The sequence below is a fragment of the Canis lupus genome, chromosome 16 (genome assembly GCF_048164855.1).
Source record: "Canis lupus baileyi chromosome 16, mCanLup2.hap1, whole genome shotgun sequence".
In the NCBI taxonomy this organism is placed as follows: Eukaryota; Metazoa; Chordata; class Mammalia; order Carnivora; family Canidae; genus Canis; species Canis lupus.
This window is the reverse complement of record NC_132853.1, coordinates 25,851,048-25,869,312: the sequence shown is the minus strand read 5'-3', so window position 1 is coordinate 25,869,312 and position 18,265 is coordinate 25,851,048. Positions and strand designations below refer to the sequence as shown.

Here is an 18,265-nt window from a genome sequence, read left to right as displayed (position 1 = left end):
CTCGCCAGCCCCACCTCTAAAGCCAGCACTATCACACCCGTCACAGCGGAGATGGCATGCTGGTCCCGGCCAACAGGAGCCTAGAGAGGATGGGGACATGACAGCAGAATGAGTTTAGGGAGGGCACAGAGCAGAAAAAGTCACCCTGTATGAAGGAAGCAATTGGATGTTGGTTTCGCCCAGACTTAATTAAGCACACAGAGGGGTGAACTGCAAGCTATTGAGTTCTGCTAGACAATATGTGGGGGAGCCGATGGGGGGGGGGCAGTCTGTGAAGCCTGGTGTTGGGGGATTCTGCTGGCAAATTAAAAAATTTATGCTTGTGCAGTGGGCCTGCAGGTGCCTGGGGGCAGAGGTGGGGTTCAATGAGAAGTAGGCAGGAAGAAATTGCCAAATGTCAGTGGTTGGGCAGCTGATTCTGGCACAGGTATTTGGAAATGCCTCCTTTTGTTAAATTTAGTCACACTGGCATGGCTTGGCCTTGGTAGAGTGAGGCTCTGGACTCCTGAAGGGTCAGAGGCTCATTTCCAACTCTCATTTTCTGTGTGTCTGTGTGTCTCTCCTCTGTTACCAGCCATCAAACCCCGGGGCTGGTCCGTATAGCGCAGATCATCTTCTGAGGGGAAGGACAGAGGGGAAGACGGATATTTAACCATCCATGACTGTGTTCAACTTTGTTCAGATCTCACACCTCACAGAAAGGTCAATGGTTAAAGGTGAATTCTTTGGCAGAGGAGGAAGAACAGAGAGAAATACTCCCTTTTGTTAACCATTTACCTATGTTAATGTCTCCAGAGGAGGGCACTTGTCTGGGGGTCCACCTGCCCTTCCCCAGGCTGTACGTTTGCCCCAGGAACTCCTGCCTCCATGTCAGGGCAACACTTGGGAAGGGGACTCTGAAGGTTTACCAATGAAGTCACACCGGCATTTTGTCCTTGTTGATAGGAATCCATGTGCTTTGTTTAAAGAATTCAAAGTCAACTGGGCAACTGCAGAGGAGGTTCTCAGCCCTAAGCTGCCATTATAGCTCTGCCTCTGCCTGGGACTTCTAGCAGCCTTGGGAGAGGGCGAGAGGGGGTGGGGGAGAAGGGGAGATAGGGAGAGGAGGGGAAAGGAAGAAAGGGAAGTGAGAGAGAGAGGGAGAGGGAGACAGAAGGAGAGAGGGAACAGGGGAGACAGAGAGAGAGAGAGAGAGAGAGAGAGAGAGAGAAATGGTCTACTTAAGATCAGATTTGACAACTGGCCAGAAACTAACAAGTGTGTCCTAAACACAGTAATTTTTCCCATTGCTCTGGCTGGCTTTCATTTACCTCTCAGGAGCCACAAAAACCCATGTAGTCATTCAACAAACGTTAACTGGGCTCAGCTTGGTTCTTGTCCTAGTGCTGGATGCTGGGCAATGAGAAGGCTGGTGGTTGGTAACAAAGAAGAATCGGATTCAGTCCAAGGAAACAGAATTAGGTTAAGACATGCAGTATGGGCAGTATGGCTGAGGGAGGGGCTGGAGGGACCACCAGGGCTGAGCCTCCCCCACCCCCATGGCATGTAGAAAGGAATCCGACACTGATAGGGAAAGAAAAGGCACCATACACTACTTGTCTGGGGTCAAGTGTCTAGTGAGCCAGTGGTTCAGAAGTTCAGAGGAGAGAGAAGGGCCATTTGGCTGCATGGTCAGGGAGGCTTCACAGAGTGGGGTGAGGTCAGAGCTTGGTCTAAAAAGTGGGCAGAGAGGGAGGGCAGAGGGTACTCTAACAGAGCCAGGTGAGCAGGGCATGTGCTGCAGATGATAGGATAGTTTTGACAGGTGGGCATGTTTGCATGAACGTGGTGGTAGTGGTGAGGAAATATGAATAAGGGGTCATTGTAGCCAAGCGAGTGGGAGATCAGGTTGGAAAGGATGGTGAGGAGGGCATGGAAGAGCCTTGAAATCTCACAGTAAGGAGCCGAGGTTGAAACAGTTGGGCCCTGGGCACGCTGTGAGTAGGGAAAAAGGAAGACTGAGCAGGCCCTGAACGTGAGAACTCCCCTCCTCTTCTGGGGATCCCCTCTTATTCTGAAATACCCTTTGACCAGTGAGACTGATGAGATCTTGAGAAACTCCTCCTAGATCTCTCTCTCTCTCTCTGACTCCTGCTCTCAGCATTCTTGGGCTATGTGAGCAGAGTCTCATTATTTAATGTTCTCAGACCACAGTGCACTTCTTGTGAGGCTGTAGCTTGTGCTTAACCTCAGCGGCCCACTTTTTGGATGATGTGAATACATGGCACACAATGTAAACTCTTTTAGAGATATATTGCGCCTCTTAGCCTTGTTTCTCTACATTTCCTGAGTCAAGTTTATAAAAAGTTACTTTGCTTCTGTTGTGTGTAGATCCCAATTTCACAAATCTTTCTCATGAATGACTTTTATCATTTATTTTCACTTTTCTGACAATGACTAAAATAACTAGTATTGTAGGCCCTTGCACAATATTGCTTCTCCATGGAGAATATAAGCTTTGTGAGCACTCAGTTGGCTGATGGGTCACTGAAGGGCCCCCATTATCTTGACCTGGGGTAGAAATAAATATCTGCAGCTAGGGGCAGGCTTGGTTCAGAACCACTACATGTATGTTACATCCCAGACACAGGTTCACAGCTAGGACCTACAGGTGTGGAAGATCCAACCCAACCTTCACGCACAGGCATGGGTGTGGGCACAACTGGTCAGGATTGAAGGACCACCACATGGGTTCAGAGGCCCCCCACCCCCAGCCCCAGAACAAAAGCCTCTCTGTCCAGTAAACCCCTGCAAAGAGGTTTGGTCTAAACACCAAGGACAGTGTAAGTAGGGTTGCCTCTGAGGATGCTATTGTAATTGTCTGTGGGAAAGACTGGTAAGGAAAGAACTATTCTGATACCAGAGTGAAGAAAACTCAGTTAATTCCACTGTTTCACAGAGGCTGGGCTTCCAGCACTTCCTTAGTATCTCATTTTGATCCTATATTTTGTAGTTATGATCTGATTTCAAATCTTTCATCTTTCTTCCATTGTGAGTCAGAGAGAGGAACATCTCGCTGGCCGTGTTGTGATGATGAAAGGACATTTATGTGGCTAGCCTAGAGTCTGAAACCTCGAAGCCACTTGGGAGGCGTGGCTATTATTGTTGAGAGAAGTAAATGAGAGGACATTTACAAAGTGCTCAGTACAGCAGTACAGTGGCCAGCACTTAACGCACGCGGGGAGCAAATATGACACATTGCCTGGTATGAGTGAAGAAACAGAACCAAGAATGGGAAAGGAACCTTCCCAAGGTCATAGGCTTCCCCCATTCCTTGAAGAGGACATCCAAATGCTGCTGAGAAACTCCCCCCGCCCCCCCCTGACATTCTTCCCAATGTCAGCAGTTGGGTGCTAGGAACTGAAGGGCTCTCAGTTTTGGTCTCTCCTACCAGTGGAAACCAGTGAGGAATAGGCCATCTGACACCGAACTGAGACACTGATGGCAATGCCAACAAGGCCACCCCTGGTTTGCAGGCAGCATCTGCTTCCCCACCACCTTCTGCACGAGTGCTGTGGCCACGCATGGCGCTGGGCTCTATGTCTGGATGCTCCTATGTCTTTGGGGACTTACTCTTTCTCTCCACCCTTGGCAACCATGGCATCTGTAGCTGGGGAGTTTGTAGTTTTGTCTTCACATCCTGGCAAGACCAGAGCCTGTGGACAGGGGACCCCCCCCCCCAGGCTTCCGCTTGGTCTAGCTCTGCTAGGTGGGCCCCGATGGGTAGCTGGATAGAGGAGCCAGAGAGGAACACATTCACAGTTCAGCACTGTTGCCTCCTTTGGAGCTTTCTATCTCTTTGAGGATAGGAACCATGCTTTACTTCTTCACTACAATGCCCAGCTCAGGGTGGAGAAACCAGCAGGTGTCTGCAGAGAACCTGCCTGCCTGCTGTGACCATGGAAGAAGGTGCAGGCCCGTTGAGGAGTTTGTTGAGAGAAGACATGAAAACCATTTTGTAAACATACTGTAGAAGGAGCAAAATTCCAGGACCCAGTTGAGTAAAGCAAAGGGAAGCACCTAAGGACAGGCTATGTTACTTGGATGAAAGCGCTTGCCTGAGAGGAGGGGTGTCTAAAAGATAAGAGAATTAATTCACTGCCCCATGCCCACCATTGTTGTCATCTGAGTGTGTTCCTGGGACTGGAGGAAGCCACAGTCAGGGCTTGAAATGGGACAGGGCTAGTGTGGTCCCTACCGGAAAGGCAGCCTTAGCAAGAAAATGTTCCCAGCCCTCACTAATGGGGTGAGCAGGAGTTCCAAGGCCGCCTGGAAGAGCTAATCCTGCAGGTAGGACAGAGGGGTCAACACACCAGGTTATTTGCTTTGGGGTACACATCTGGTCAACTCCAGTAACGAGAGCTAACATTTGTTATTGACATTAATTTCCACAGTCCTGAAATGAAAGATGGTATTAGCATGAAGTCACAACATACATGTGTGCACACACGCGTGAGTGTGCATGCGCATGCACGCACACACACAGTGCTTAGTTCCTCTTTTGCAGCACACTGGTGATCATCAGGTATTTGTTAATTAACTTATTGAAAACTTCCTGTGACCATTTAAAAACTGTGTGCAGTGTTCAAAATGCGCTTTTTATGTTCAGAAGGAAAAAAGGCACAGCCCTTTCAAGAAGTAAAAGCAGTATCTGACAGATCTTCGGAAGACCTTGAGTTGAAAATAATCCTAGTAATTAATATACACACAGGAAAACTGAGGAGATTTGGCCGAATAAATGAGAGCACTGGTTTCCAAACTGTAGACTGAAATCCTCTGATGTCTTGTGAAATCAATTCGGTGGGTCATGACCACACTCTTGAGAAAACGAAAGAAAATATAAAGTACTAGAATGCATCGCTTATAATACTGTTACTGTGAAAGTTTGGTATGTTTGGATAAGGAAGTAAATGTATGTCTGGCAGAAGACAAGAGGCAAAGATTGGGCCCTGAGTGTGATCCCCTAAAGTAACTGCTTCTGGACTAGAAGAGAGTCCACCGAGGAGTTGGTAGACAGAAAAATCTAAAGCCTCTTTCCTACCTTGATGCTGTGATTACAAAGGAGAGGCGGTGTTCCTGGGACTGTAGGAAGCCACAGTCAGGGGGAAGAGACAGTCCCTCTTGACCTTGAGAGCTGACTTAGCTTTTCAGAGTCAACAGCAGCAAAAGGAGGCTGCAGCAGGCTGATCAGGACTCTGGAATGAGGCCTGAAGCTTTTTGCCCTTGGATGTGAGAGAGGGCGAAGAAGAAAGACGAGGTTTAGCTAAAGACAGAAAGAGTTAAAGTCTAAAGAGAAAGTGCACTTAATGTGTATCCAGGTGTTTATTAAGATTTTTTTTTTTTTGGTATTGGGTTATATCTACCTAGACACAAAACAAGTAGAGTAAGTACATGTTTTGCTTATTTAAAAAATTCTATTTTTCTAGAAAAGGCAATATTGAAAGGAATGTCTGCTAAGCAGGAATTAGGTTATTTTGAGGGGGGCCGCAGAGAGAGGAGGAGCTGCTGCGGGAGACAGCATTCCGGGCAAGAGAAGTATATAGGGGAGCCTGGCAGGCACAGAGAGCACGTGTGCTTAGGGACCCTCTGGGGAGTTCAGCTTGGCTGGAGCTTGCATGGGGCAGCAGGAGAGGCGTCTGGAGACAGGGCAGCGGCTGGTCATGAAGGGGAAGGGCACTGTATGCAGCGAGATGGGGCAGACCCTGAGAAGGACAGGGTTGTGGGGGAGGGGTTTAGCTTTTGGACGTGTGGAAGTGTCAGCAGGTGACTAAATAAACGGTTCTGGAGTTCAGGACAGAAAGCCAACTTGGAGATTATTTGGAGTCAGTTTATAGGTAGTGACTGAGCCCCCGGAAGCAGAGGAGATCGCTCTGTACTGATGGAAGGAGAGGGAGGAGGGAGAGGCCCAGGATAGGGTTTTGAGAGATACGTACGATTAAGGCCACCAGAGAAGGAAGACCCAGAAAAGGGATGGAGGAGAAGGAGTGAGAGGCAGAAGTAAGGCCAGGAGAGCATGGCAGACCAAGAGCCCGGCCCGAGGAGAGCCCTTGAGATGGAAGCACAGCAGTGACTTTGTGGGGTGGGGACAGCTGCTGTGGCTGGGCAGACTCTGGATGCAGAGGGACAGGGGGGAGGTCAGTCAAGAGATTCCTTGAACAATGGCCTCTATTTTCTCTCTGACAGTAAAACACAAGATGGTGGGGTAAGAGATTTGAGGAGAATGGGAGAGTCTGAAATACTACCCATGCAGAAGGAAAGAGACTGATTTCAAAATGATGGACTGAGCACACGTGCCATATTAAAAAAAATAGCAAAAGCAGAGGGAAAAATATAAAACATAAACCATAAACTCTTAGGGGACCAGAGATCCGTGGAATCTTTAAGAGAAGAAAACCAGGCTGGAAGCCACAGCAGCGAGCAGGGGCTACGGCAGAACTGGTAACGTCTAGGCTGAATGCAGAATTCATTTGTTCAGTAAATAGTAACCACATGCCTACTATGTGCCAGACGCAGTTCTAGGCGCTGGTTTCTGCTGCAAGGGATGAGCAGAAACTACAAAGAGGAGGAGAAGGTACTAGAAAAGCAGAGAAGGCCTTCCCTGGCTCACTGGAGAGGAGACGCCAGAAATTCGTAGAGGCACCAATTGGAACGATTTGTGATTCTCCTTCAGCAGCCCAGGTGTGAGAGCAGAACCGGACTGGCCTTGATTTGGAGTTCTGCTGAACAGGGACAACGGAAGGGTCACAGGGACAAGGGGAGCGATGATACTGCAAGATGGCAACATGCCGATTATCTTAGAGCAGATTTACAAATCACATGTGTCATCTAATTAGACTGATCGGTCAGCAGCTCTCGTGGAGGAGAGAACTAACACCTGCCTCAGCAGCGAACGGAGTTTCAAAACAGACCTGGTCGAGTGGGCAGAGGGATCTATCTTGCTGGGACGCAGGTGTTGACTCAGTAGGGCTGGGTAGGGCCTGAGACCACGCATTTCTAACCAGCTCTCAGGTAGAGATGGTGCTGCTGGCTTGCAGATCACTCTGAATAGCAAGGCTTTAGAAGGTTTTGCTTTACTTTGGGGAGACAGTTAATTTGCCCACGGTACAGCTTACCTGTGAGGTACTGGCGCCAGTTGACTGTTACATTTTCAGGAATTCATCTAGCTGACTGACACCATGTTGACAGCTTGCAACTGGCCATAATGCCAGTTTTTATACTACAGAAATGTCCAAATGCTACAAAGCAGGGCTTCCCTACTTCCCTCTGGAGACTGGTTGGTAAACAATTTCCAGCACATCACCAGTGAAGCCTGTGTAATAGTGAGGCATGCTCTAGAATGGGCTTCAGTGTTGGGGGTCACGAGAACTGCTCCATTCATAACTTGATAAAGAGGCCATCAGTCGTGGCTGTGATACTACACAAAGTGCCTGCTAGAAAGCACTACAGGACCGATCATCTCGGGTGCCTTAGAGTACCTAACACAGGCAAACACTTAATGTCCCCTTATCTGTATGTCCTATAAGCCACCGAGAGAAGTAGAGCTGTGGGAAAACAGAGAGGGAAAGGCTGCTCTGGCAAAGGGTGCCTTGCTGGAAATTCACATCCAAGTCACACCATCTTTCCCAGGCTGTTTCTGGGTGTGCTGGTTTGCCCTTCCAAGGCCCCGGGTTGCACCACTAGCCTGGCACTTCATCTGGAATTGCACCCGGTGACAAGGGATTCTCAGCAAAGGCAGAGGAAAACAAGTTAATTTCCATAATATCTGCTTTCCTTATTGACCTTTAAAAGAGAGGCAGATTTTTAAAAATTGATACATTTAATATGGTCAGAAAACCCCAAATGAATCCCTTTTGGTGACAGTTTGGGGATGAAAATGAAATCCTTCTGCTCAAAAAGGGCATCTCCTATTTTCTGACCTGTGGGTCATGCAGTTTTAATTTCCTCTCTCGTCTTTTCTTTCTTTTTTTTTTTTTTTTTTTAATTTCACAAACTTGCTTAAGGCCACAAAGACACTCCTGAATCCCTCAGCTGTCTGGCAGATGAACTGCTGCCAGTTTTGTTGAGGTTACTGTTTGTGCCAGGTTGAGGTTCTCCAACTCTGACCCAGTGCACCTTTAAATCTGTTTGCTGGATGACACTGGGGGTTCCAAGTGGTGTCTGCAGAGAGCTGCCCCAGAGCTGCTCGAGCTCCTGCGAGGGCAGCTCCTGGGGACTGAATCTGGTGAGAACAGGCCCTGGTTTACGTAGCAGGGGCTGGGCAGGGGCCCCAGAGGTGCAGGGGGAAGGTGGTGCTATGGGGGAAGTTTGGAAAAGGAAAAGCTTTGCCTCCTCCTGCCAGCTTCCAAGGAAAATGGGGTCAGAGCCCCTGTAAGTGGCAGAGCCGCGCCTCATCTCTGGGTGCGGGTAGAACAATGGCATGATGGGCTACCATCCACGAGCCGGATGGCTGGATGATGGGGTAGAGGAATGGTGTGCCCGTGTCTGCACCTGTGTGCACGTGAGGCAACAGGACATGGCTTGCTGCCACTTCCAAGATCCACACTTCCTCTCTTTCCAGGGAAGGAGAGGGTGTGGAAAGGGGCTGGCCCTCAGAGCCGCTGTCTCCTGTGGCCTGGTAAGGCACTTCTCTATCTCCAGGCAAACTCCTCCTCTCCCCTTCTTGAATCCATTCTGTCCATTTGCCCATGACTGTGCCAGTACTGTGGACGGGCATGAAGTGGGTGCTGTGGAGGTGGACACGAGAGTGTTATGTCTCTCTCCTCCACTGCAGGAACGAGAGAACTGGGATGAGAGGGAAAGGCTTAACTGCCAACTATCTAAGGGATGGGCAGGATCCACACGGCAGTGAGACCGAAGTGTCATGACGTCAGGCCCTTCAATCCCTGCCAAACATGCTTGCCTCTCCTAAATCTTGCTTCCTGCCCTAAGTTGTGAGTTCCTCCTCCCTGGGATCCTTTTCCCAGGTAGGCCTGTGGAGGAGGGGGTGGGAACATTCACGGTAGGGAGTAATAGTCTTGAGAGGCCTTGGGCAAGCAGGAGTGGGGGGGCCCACCACCATGATCCGCTTGACCCAGGAGGAAGTTCCCATTGACCTCAGGAAGTGGGAAAGAGGCCTGCTGGGCAAGGTTTCTCGGTCCTAAAAGCTGGGCTAGGACACGCAGTAGCTGCATAGATATCTAGAATGAGGAGGTGCTTTGGCAAAAAGGAGACATGCTGTATGGAAGAACTGTGGTCTTTCCTAACCGCATGCTGTATATGTGTGTGTGCGCGCATGTGTGCATATATGCATGTACACACCAGTGTACGTGTGTGTGCACGCGTGCACACATGCACATGTATGTCTGCTTGCTGGGACAGGGCTTGCCCATCTTCTAAGGCCGTCTTCTGATTCGAGAAGCTTCCCCCAGGCTCCAGCTGCTGGCCCCTCTCATAGGCAAGAGTTCAAGGGCAGAGGTAGCCTAAGAAAAAGCAGTCTGGGGCCCCAAACCAGCCCTGCCTGCTTCATGCTTGCTCCGTCCAGGCCAGCAGGCCCCACTGATACTTGCTAATCTATAAAGCCTCAAGCATGACAGAAGGTGTGCCGCCCTCACAGTCAGAGCCTCAGGGCTGTTGAGAACCCAGGGACTCCAAGGTTGTTCCTTCCCTTGGAGAAGGAGTCCTTCCGGGAGCCACATATACAATTCAGGTGTGTTTACCCAGCACCTCTGCATGCATTATCTCATGTAGGAGGGGTCACTGGGATCCAGTGCGCTCCTTTACACAGGGCTCTCCCAATACCAGAGACTTCCAAAACAATGGCAAGCAGAATGTTAACTAAAGAAACAAATGGTTACAACACGCACCCTCTCCTGCCAGAGAGGGTGCCAGTCACGACCACGTCAGGCTGGAAGGGTGATGCCACCTTTACCTGTTCCGGATCCCACAACGTCCCGGCTCGGCGACTCGGCCATGGCATCGGCGAGCCGCTCCCGCAGGCCTTCCTCCGTGTGCTCCATGGAGGACATGTGCCGTAGCCCAAAGCCCTCGGGCCAGCTCCCGCACACCTCCAGCAGGGTCACGCTCCGGTCAAAGGTACCTGGGGCACACACGGGATACCTGACGCTGAGTCTGTGTTGTTGTTCCGCCTCCCCGGCGCCAGCTCCCCTCCCGGCCCAGGGTCCCCGCGAGCTCTCCTACAGGCCGGCGGGGAGAGAACACCAGGAAACACGCGTGGAGGGCACGATGACGCAGCTCGCGCTGCTACCTGGCTCGGACAGAGTAGATTTTCAGAAAAAGAACTCCACGTCATTGGTAGTGGTTTCTAAAACATTTCCTCAGGGTTACAGGTTCCTCCGAAGTCTTCAAGGGACTGCTTCAGAGGCAGGCCAAGGGCAGAGAACCTCCCTGCCGAGTTCAACCAAAACACCTCTACTTTTCTTTGCTTGATACAACAGGGCTTCCCCTAATGGTTCATTTTGAAAAGGGGCTACATGGCTTAAAATTTTTAAAAAGTTTTCTTTCTTTTTTTTTTTTAAAAAAGATTATTTATTTATTCATGAGAGACACACACACACAGAGGCAGAGACACAGGCAGAGGGAGAAGCAGGCTCCCCATGGAGAGCCTGATGTGGGACTTGATCCCAGGATCCCGGGATCATGAGCTGAGCTGAAGGCAGATGCTCGACTGCTGAGCCACCCAGATGTTCCTTAAAAAAGTTTTCAACCTACTATAACCCATAACCTGTACCAAACCTCCTCATTTTACATTTGAGGCTCAGAAAAGTAATGGTCCAAGATCCAAAAGCAAGTTTGTGACAGACCGGGTTTAGGAACTCAGATCACCTGATGATGCTTCAATCTGGAGCTCATCGTACTCTACCGCATGCGATCTCGTAGCTGCCCAAGGACAGATGGGCAAGGCGGGGCTGGGGGTGGGGTGGGTAGGGGATGCTAGCAACAGAGTTGTGTGATAGAATCTTCAGCAAAAATTCTTCCTTAACCCAAAGCTGCGCTCCAATTCCAGAAAGTACATGGTGCTCTGCCCAGTGCCAAGATGAGATTTTACATGCAAGATCACTTCAAAGTCTAAATTTAAATTATTCTACTCTATTATACAGCAAGTCTTCTGTGAAAGCTTATTTCGTCTACTCTCTCTTGGAAGGAGATTATCATCATGCTCTGTTGCTTTAAGCACATACCATTTTCCCAGTGATTAGGTAACTGAATCCTCTGCATTTATTGGGCTTGGTTCCTGCCAGCACCAAGAAGATGGGGGAAAAATGCAAATGCCAATGTTTCCTAAAGTTAAAAGTACGCACAACACACACTTTTTATCAGGCCTTGCTTCTCCTCTTTGATCAGCCGTCAGAAACTATCTTTCCTAGGCAGTCAGGACTGGGCAGCGTCAGCACACACTCTCTGCCAATGACAGGTGGTAATAGAGAGGGTGCGAGCCCCAGCCCCGGCAGGCGGCCCTGCCTCTGATAATGGCCAAAGCATCGAGGTGATAACCGTTAGTAAACACTCCGACAGCCGGTGACTCCATACATCAGCAAAGAGGGCCAGATAATCCTGAGCTCTTCTGACCAGACAAAGGCCCTTGGCTGGCCTGCTGGGATTTATATGTGTGGCAAGGGTCACCACTGGCTCCTGAATGTCATCAGCCAAGTTTGGCTTTGATTTATCTCTCGCCTAATTGCAGGGTAGATTCCTGGTGCTGGGAGGATGGGCAACATCTATAAATGTATCTCCCCAGGAAGAGGCCCCCTTAAGACTGGGGTGCTGGGAATCAGGTCATCAGGTAGGACCCAGGAATGGGGAGCTACCTGATACCACCTTCCCTCTTCATCAAGTAGGGTCAGGATGGATCTGGGGAGCCAGGCACTGGTGGTGGAGGTGGGGTGCTCTGGGTGTTGGACCGCCGAGGGCCTGAACTGGGCAGCCAGGCCTTGGCAGTGCCAAGCCCAGAGCCACCACTAGACCAGCATTAGCAACAACTCAAAGGTGCCCAGTCCCTAAGGACAGACACACAGGGATGAATGACATAGCTAACTAAGCTTTTGATTCCACTACCCACTCAGTAGGTGATATTAGGCAAGTCCCTCTATGTCCTTTTTCTGTCTCTGAAGTAGAACTAATCACCCTGCCTCGAAGGAAGGAAAGATTAAGCAAGGTTCCTGCCAGGAGCCTGCATTGTCCTCTAGTGCTGCCTCCTTGTAACTGACAAGATTGAGAGCTATAGCATCACTGTGTCTCTGAAGGGTCTGCCTGGGACATGCATATCTAGTGACTTCCAGATGAGGGAATCAGGAATGAGACACGGACACTCCTCCTCCCTGTACCCTCAGGGCTGTGGTGGCAGCTTTCTTACAGACAGACACGGCTCAGAGCTTGTCTTGAGAACGGGGATGCCCTTACTTTTTGTCATTCCACAAGAGCAGTATGCCTGCCTCTACAAGGTGCTCAGCTGGTATTAGTACACGCCGTTCTTAGAGGTCAGGGCAGGTGAGCAGATAGCAGGGCCAAGAGGAAAAATAAAATCGGCCTGCAAGATGTTCTGACAAGAAGGGTTCAGGTAAAAGGGTGGGCCTGGTCTATGACAGATGGTAAAGGCCAGAGGAGCATGTATATGTTAGGGACAAAACAATAGCATACAGGAGAGGAGAGTCAGGAGGTGGTGGAGAATGGAAATAGATCTGGACTGAAATGTAGGCTCTAAATACATATTAACTGTGCGTGTCCTGGCAGTTTCTTTACCTTTCTGAGCCTCTGGTTCCGCATCCATAAAAATGGAAAAACAACACAATCCTACAGGGTTGTTGTGAAATTGCATTCGATAAATGCACAATCCCCTGGCACTAAGTGCTCTGCATGTCAGAGCTGTGCTTATGTATGTGTTAATACAAAGATGGACAACTTTATTCGACTGGAGGCATCATCATATGTCTTGACAATCACCACATCCTGAGAGGTAGTGCAGGAACTACTCAATTATTATGGGAGAGGATCTGGAAGCTCAGAGAGATTGTCTCAGTGGCAGATCCGGAACACAGGCCCTCATTCTTAGCCTGGAGTTCATTCTATCAGTTTACATACTGCTTCTCTCAGTTGCATCTGCAGTGGAGAGCTGTGTTTTGTTTTGTTTTGTTTTTTTAAGATTTTATTTAATTATTTATGTGAGAGAGACAGAAAGCAGGGAGAATGGATGACAGAGGGAGAGGGAGAAGCAGGCTTCCCACTGAGCAGGGAGCCCGACCTGGGGCTCGATCCCAGGACCCTGGGATCATGACCTGAGCCATAGGCAGACGCTTAACCGGCTGAGCCACCCAGGTGCCCCGAGAGCTGTTGCTTTTTAAAATTTTAAATTCAATTAACATACAGTGTATTATTAGTTTCAGGGGTAGAGTTCAGTGATTCATCAGTTGCATCTAATGCTCAGTGCTTATCACATCATGTGCCCTCCTCAATGCCCATCACCCGGTTACCCCATCCCCCAACCCTCACCTCTCCTCCCGCATCCTTCAGTCTGATTCCTAGAGTTAAGAGTCTCTTATGATTTGTCTCCTCGGATTTCATCTTATTTTATTTTTCCCTCCCTTCCAATGGAGAACTGTTATGTGGAGAAATCACCTCTATCTTTCCTAACTTGTTCTGAAAGACTCTTGTTACCTTCAACCGATACTTTTTAAAAACTTTTCCCACTCCCAACCAGCCCAGCTTTCTTGGAGTATATGGTAATGCTGATGAGTCATCCTGTCTGTTTGAAGGTGCATAGGAGGGAAAATGCATGGATGGAAGATCTAATCTGTTCTCTGTCTGTTTTTTGTTTTTTTTTTTTTAAAGATTATTTATTTATTTATCACGAGAGACACAGAGAGAGGCAGAGACATAGGCAGAGGAGAAGCAGGCTCCCTGTGGGAAGCCTGATGTAGACTCAATCATGGGACCTCGGGATCACGATCTGAGCCAAAGGCAGATGCTCAACCACTGAGCCGCCCAAGTGCCCTGGTCTATTTTCTCTTAACATGGGCATTGCTACAATGTTGTGGGTAGGAGGCTAGGGCTATAAGAAGTGTCCAGCAGAGGGGCACTGCATCTTCTCTACTGTCCTGAGAAGTCACAGAGAGGCTAGAATTAGTGATCCTGCATATTGTGCTAGAAGGAATCCCTGCAGTGCCCCCTTCTTTATATTTCCCTTCCATCCCTGCCAGTGTAGACGAAGATAGCCAAGGAGCTCATGGACTACCCTAGTCCTAGAGTGAGAGAGAGCTGCAGGTACATATATGTGTCACCAAGGGCAGGGGTTAACAGGCCAAGCCCTTTGAGAGTGAGGTCACCTCTGTGCTCTTAGGCAACTGCGCATCTTGTCAGCATTGTCGGCCCGGCTTTCATTCATTAGGTCAGCCCAGAGACACTCCATCAGATGAGCTGGCCCTCTGAGTCCCATTATGGGAGAAAGGGTCAGTTTTAAGGGGGAGAAGACAGTGCAGGCTGTTTGCAAAGCACAAAATACACATACTTAGCAACAAAGATCTTTTGCTGAAGCAATGCTCTGCTGTTTGCAAAGCCCCCCCATGTTTAATATTTCAGTTAACTCACACATTCATCAAATATTGATTAATGTCCACTATGATATGAGTCAAGCATGGCACTGAGGTATAGGGATACATAGTGAGAAAAAAATAAAAAAGGTTCATGGTCCTTCACAAATCTCTTGGAAGCAGCAATTGTCACCATGTTACAGACCTGTATTTTGCTGAGGCTGAGGGAGAAAGGTGGGGTAATTTAAGGGCATGGGTTTAGGTGTGATAGTTCTGCTCTGATGCCTCCCGGGAAGCCCTTCCTTTAGGGCTGCCTATCACCTTGCTATTCTCTGCACAGCATTTTCTAAGATTCGGTTTAAGTCTCACCTGCTCAGTGAAACCTTGAGTGACTACCTGAGTTATAATGAGAGCTGTTCCATAGATTCTGTTTGCATGGCAGGTTCTTAACCTTCCGGGTGAAGCTGATGAAAGCTATGACTATGAACTTGCTTGAAAAATGTATGTTTGAATACATAAAATTATGTAAGGAATTTCATAAAACATAAAGTGATTATGATTCTGTATGCCTCTGAAGCCCATCTTTGGATCCTAGGTTAATTAGATCAGTTCCATGGTGTCATTCCCATTATGCCTTATGTGATTCTCATGATCTGCTCTCCAACCTTCTTTAGAAGCTCCTTGAGGGCATGGATTTCTCCATAATCCATTAAGTCTATAATAAGTACAGAACTTTGTGCATCATGCTTACTCAAATTATGCTTGCTTATCAGCTGATTAGGACCATCTAAAAAAATGTGACAGTCACTTTGGAGTCAATACCTTTTGGGTAGGATCCCAGAGCCTAAACATCTAGGTCCAGGATTGGGACGAATGAGATGGAGGTAGGCAGAAAAGGGAGCTAAAATTAAATAAGAGGAAGGAGGGACGTTACAAATGAGCAGGAAACAATTTCACGATATCATTCTCCTGCTTTCTGTGCATTTATTTTAGGTTTGAGACCTTGGGAATTGAAAGAACCAAACAATTTGCCTGGGATGGCACAGAAAGCCAGTCTCATACAGGTGAGCTTCCCAAATCCTGCTTCCCAGCTCGCATCCTGTGTTACACCCTTTCCCCAGAGGAGAAATGGGTCAGGTTCTTGGGTTTCACAAACCCATTAAAGACATGCTGTGACAGCTGGTAAGCCCACAGCTCCTGGGGAGCCTAGGGGAACACGTGCTCTGTCTTTTGTATACCATTGTTGAGGAGCAATGAAGCCTGAGGGGAGAAGGGGGCCCCAAGGGAGGTGGGGTGTTCCTCTAAGCTGATAGTGTCTAATCACACCCTAGCTATTTAGGACACCCTGGCACAGCCTTCCCTGTCATCAGTTAGGTTTAGCCCAGGATTTGGACTTTGATGAGAGCCTGTTGATCAGATTTCCAGCCACCAGCAAGGCCAGGGAGCAGGAGCAAAACTCGCCGTTCAACATGAGCCCTTCTGGGTGAGAGCTCATGACAGTAATGATGTCCACAGTAACCAAGAGATGATTCCAGGCAGGATGAAAACAATCACTGGAGAGCCTCTTTGCCTGTTCCCCAAACTAGCTCACTGAACAGAGCCTGAGACTGGTACTGTGAGGGAGAGCTCCTCTCTGCATTACAGGCTGGTTCAGATAAGCACAGGCTGAGGACAACTGGGTGCAGCTTAGCTTTACCTGGCAACTGGGTGTGGCTGCAGGCATATTTCACTGTCAATATGCACTACGTGATGACTAACTGTCATCACGTAGTGCATTGGTTCACTGTGGGAAGGTGAGAGAATAGGAGGACCCTGTCTGTCCCCCTCAATCCTTTAGAGTGGTTTGCAAGGTAACCATGCTCCCACAGCCACAGACATGGTATACAGCAAAGGGGCCTAGACCTTGGCAATCTTTTATGATTCAGATTATCTAATCGTCACCAAACCACATTTATCCTATATTGATCCATTTGGCTGTAGGGTTTGGGTTTTGGGGTTAGGTCATTTTAATTTTTTAAATTATATTACATTACATTAAATAATTAATTTTTTAAAGTAGGTTCCATGCCCAGCATGGAGCCCAATGCAAGGCCTGAACTCAAGAGTTCAGGAGCTGAAATCAAGAGTCGGATGCTCAACTGACTGAGTCACCCAGGTGCCCTGGGGTTAGGGCATTTTAAGAGAATTTGCTACACCAATCGGGTACCTGGCTGGCTTAGTTGGAAGAGCATGTAACTCTTGATCGCAGGGTTGTGAGTTTGAGCCCCTTGTTGGCTTTACAGATTACTTAAATATATAAAACATTAAAAAAAAAAAAGGATTTGCTACTCCAGTTCAGAAGTAAATTCAGCAAGAAAAAGGAAAGGTAGCAGCCGTAGAGAAATGCCTTTGCTAATGTTGGCAAGCCAGGAGATCTTGATGTGCCAGATGTGATGATGTTGTGCACATCTGTTCTCACAGGCCCTTGTGGCCACTGCTGGGAAGGGATTATTCATCATTCATCGTAGGTCTGTGAACAGACCTTCCTGTGTGGCCAATATATCAAGGAGTCCTAAGCTAGAGAAGCAGAGTTCAATAGTAAATGGGACACTGAGATTTCTTTACAATTTAACAGAGTAGTTGTTTTGGCCACTGCTTTCACAAGTGCAATGTATGATCACAACTCACACTTTAAAGAAGAGGATACAGATCACAACTCAAGATACGTAGGTTGTAATTGGACTTCTCCCACTAACTTTCCTGGCCACTCTGAATTTCCCCCACTTACTACATGGACAGTAAATGAGTGGCTCCCACAGAAGGTATTCATCATACTGGCCAAACTAACAGAAATGGTAAAATGATGTTTGATGTATCCAAGGGTAAAAGGTACCACATTTCATTTTCCATGAACCAGAAAACATAATTAAGCATTCATACTAGTGTCTTTTGTTGTTGTTGTTGTTTTTCTTACTTAAAGGTATATGGTAAGCAGAAGACCTGGGTTCAAATGCCATCTCCTGCTATTTTCTCACTATATGACATTGGGAAAGTCATTTAACCTCTTTGGACCTTGGTTTGCTTACCTGTTGTAGTGGTTTGAATCACAATTCTCCTCAAATATGCCCACCTCAGAATGTGACCTTATCTGCAAATAGGGTCTTTGCAGAGAGTAAGGATCTAAGATGAGACTATCCTAGAGCTAGGGTGAGTGCTAAATCCAGTGACTGGTACCCTTACGACAGAAAGGAGGAGATCATAGAGCAGAAAGATGGCCATGTGAAGACAGAGGCGGAGACTGGACTTGTGCTGTGACAAGATGAAGAATGCCAGGAGCCACCAGAAGCTGGAAGAGGTAAGGAAGGAGTCTCCCCTAGAACCTTTGAAGGAGGGAGTGTGACCTTGCTGACACCTTAACTTTGAACTTCTGGCCTCCAGAAGTCTGAGAGAATACAAGTCTGTTGTTTTAAGTCACCAGGGCTGTGGTAATTTGGTACGGCAGCCCTAGGAAAGGAATATGCTTATAAAACAGGGAAATGTGTACCTGCCTTCCAGGTTGTTGTGAGCATCTGATCGGATGGCGCATGAAAGAGTGCCATGTGGAACTACACAGGGCCACCTTAATACAGAGGACCACCATGGGACTACATGAGCAACTCTTCAGAGGGGCACTGGGATTCTGTGGAAGGCTTAAAAAGTGAAGAAAGTAGCCTGGGGATACCTCAAGG

General features: G+C 48.2%; 1 protein-coding gene across 10 annotated transcripts in view; it reads right to left on the bottom strand.

The window, feature by feature from the left end:
• BCAS3 (BCAS3 microtubule associated cell migration factor) overlaps window positions 1–18,265 on the bottom strand; it is a 592,168-nt gene that overhangs the window by 13,363 nt on the left and 560,540 nt on the right. For 7 of the 10 annotated variants that reach the window (XM_072779640.1, XM_072779639.1, XM_072779643.1 and 4 more), the window contains one exon: window positions 9,947–10,114. The exons of 2 other annotated variants lie outside the window; for them this stretch is intronic. In XM_072779640.1, the coding sequence (XP_072635741.1) occupies window positions 9,947–10,114 (168 nt within the window). Of the gene's footprint in view, window positions 1–9,941; window positions 10,115–18,265 lie in introns of those variants that run through there. One more of the 10 variants, XR_012008698.1, reaches the window with a different exon arrangement.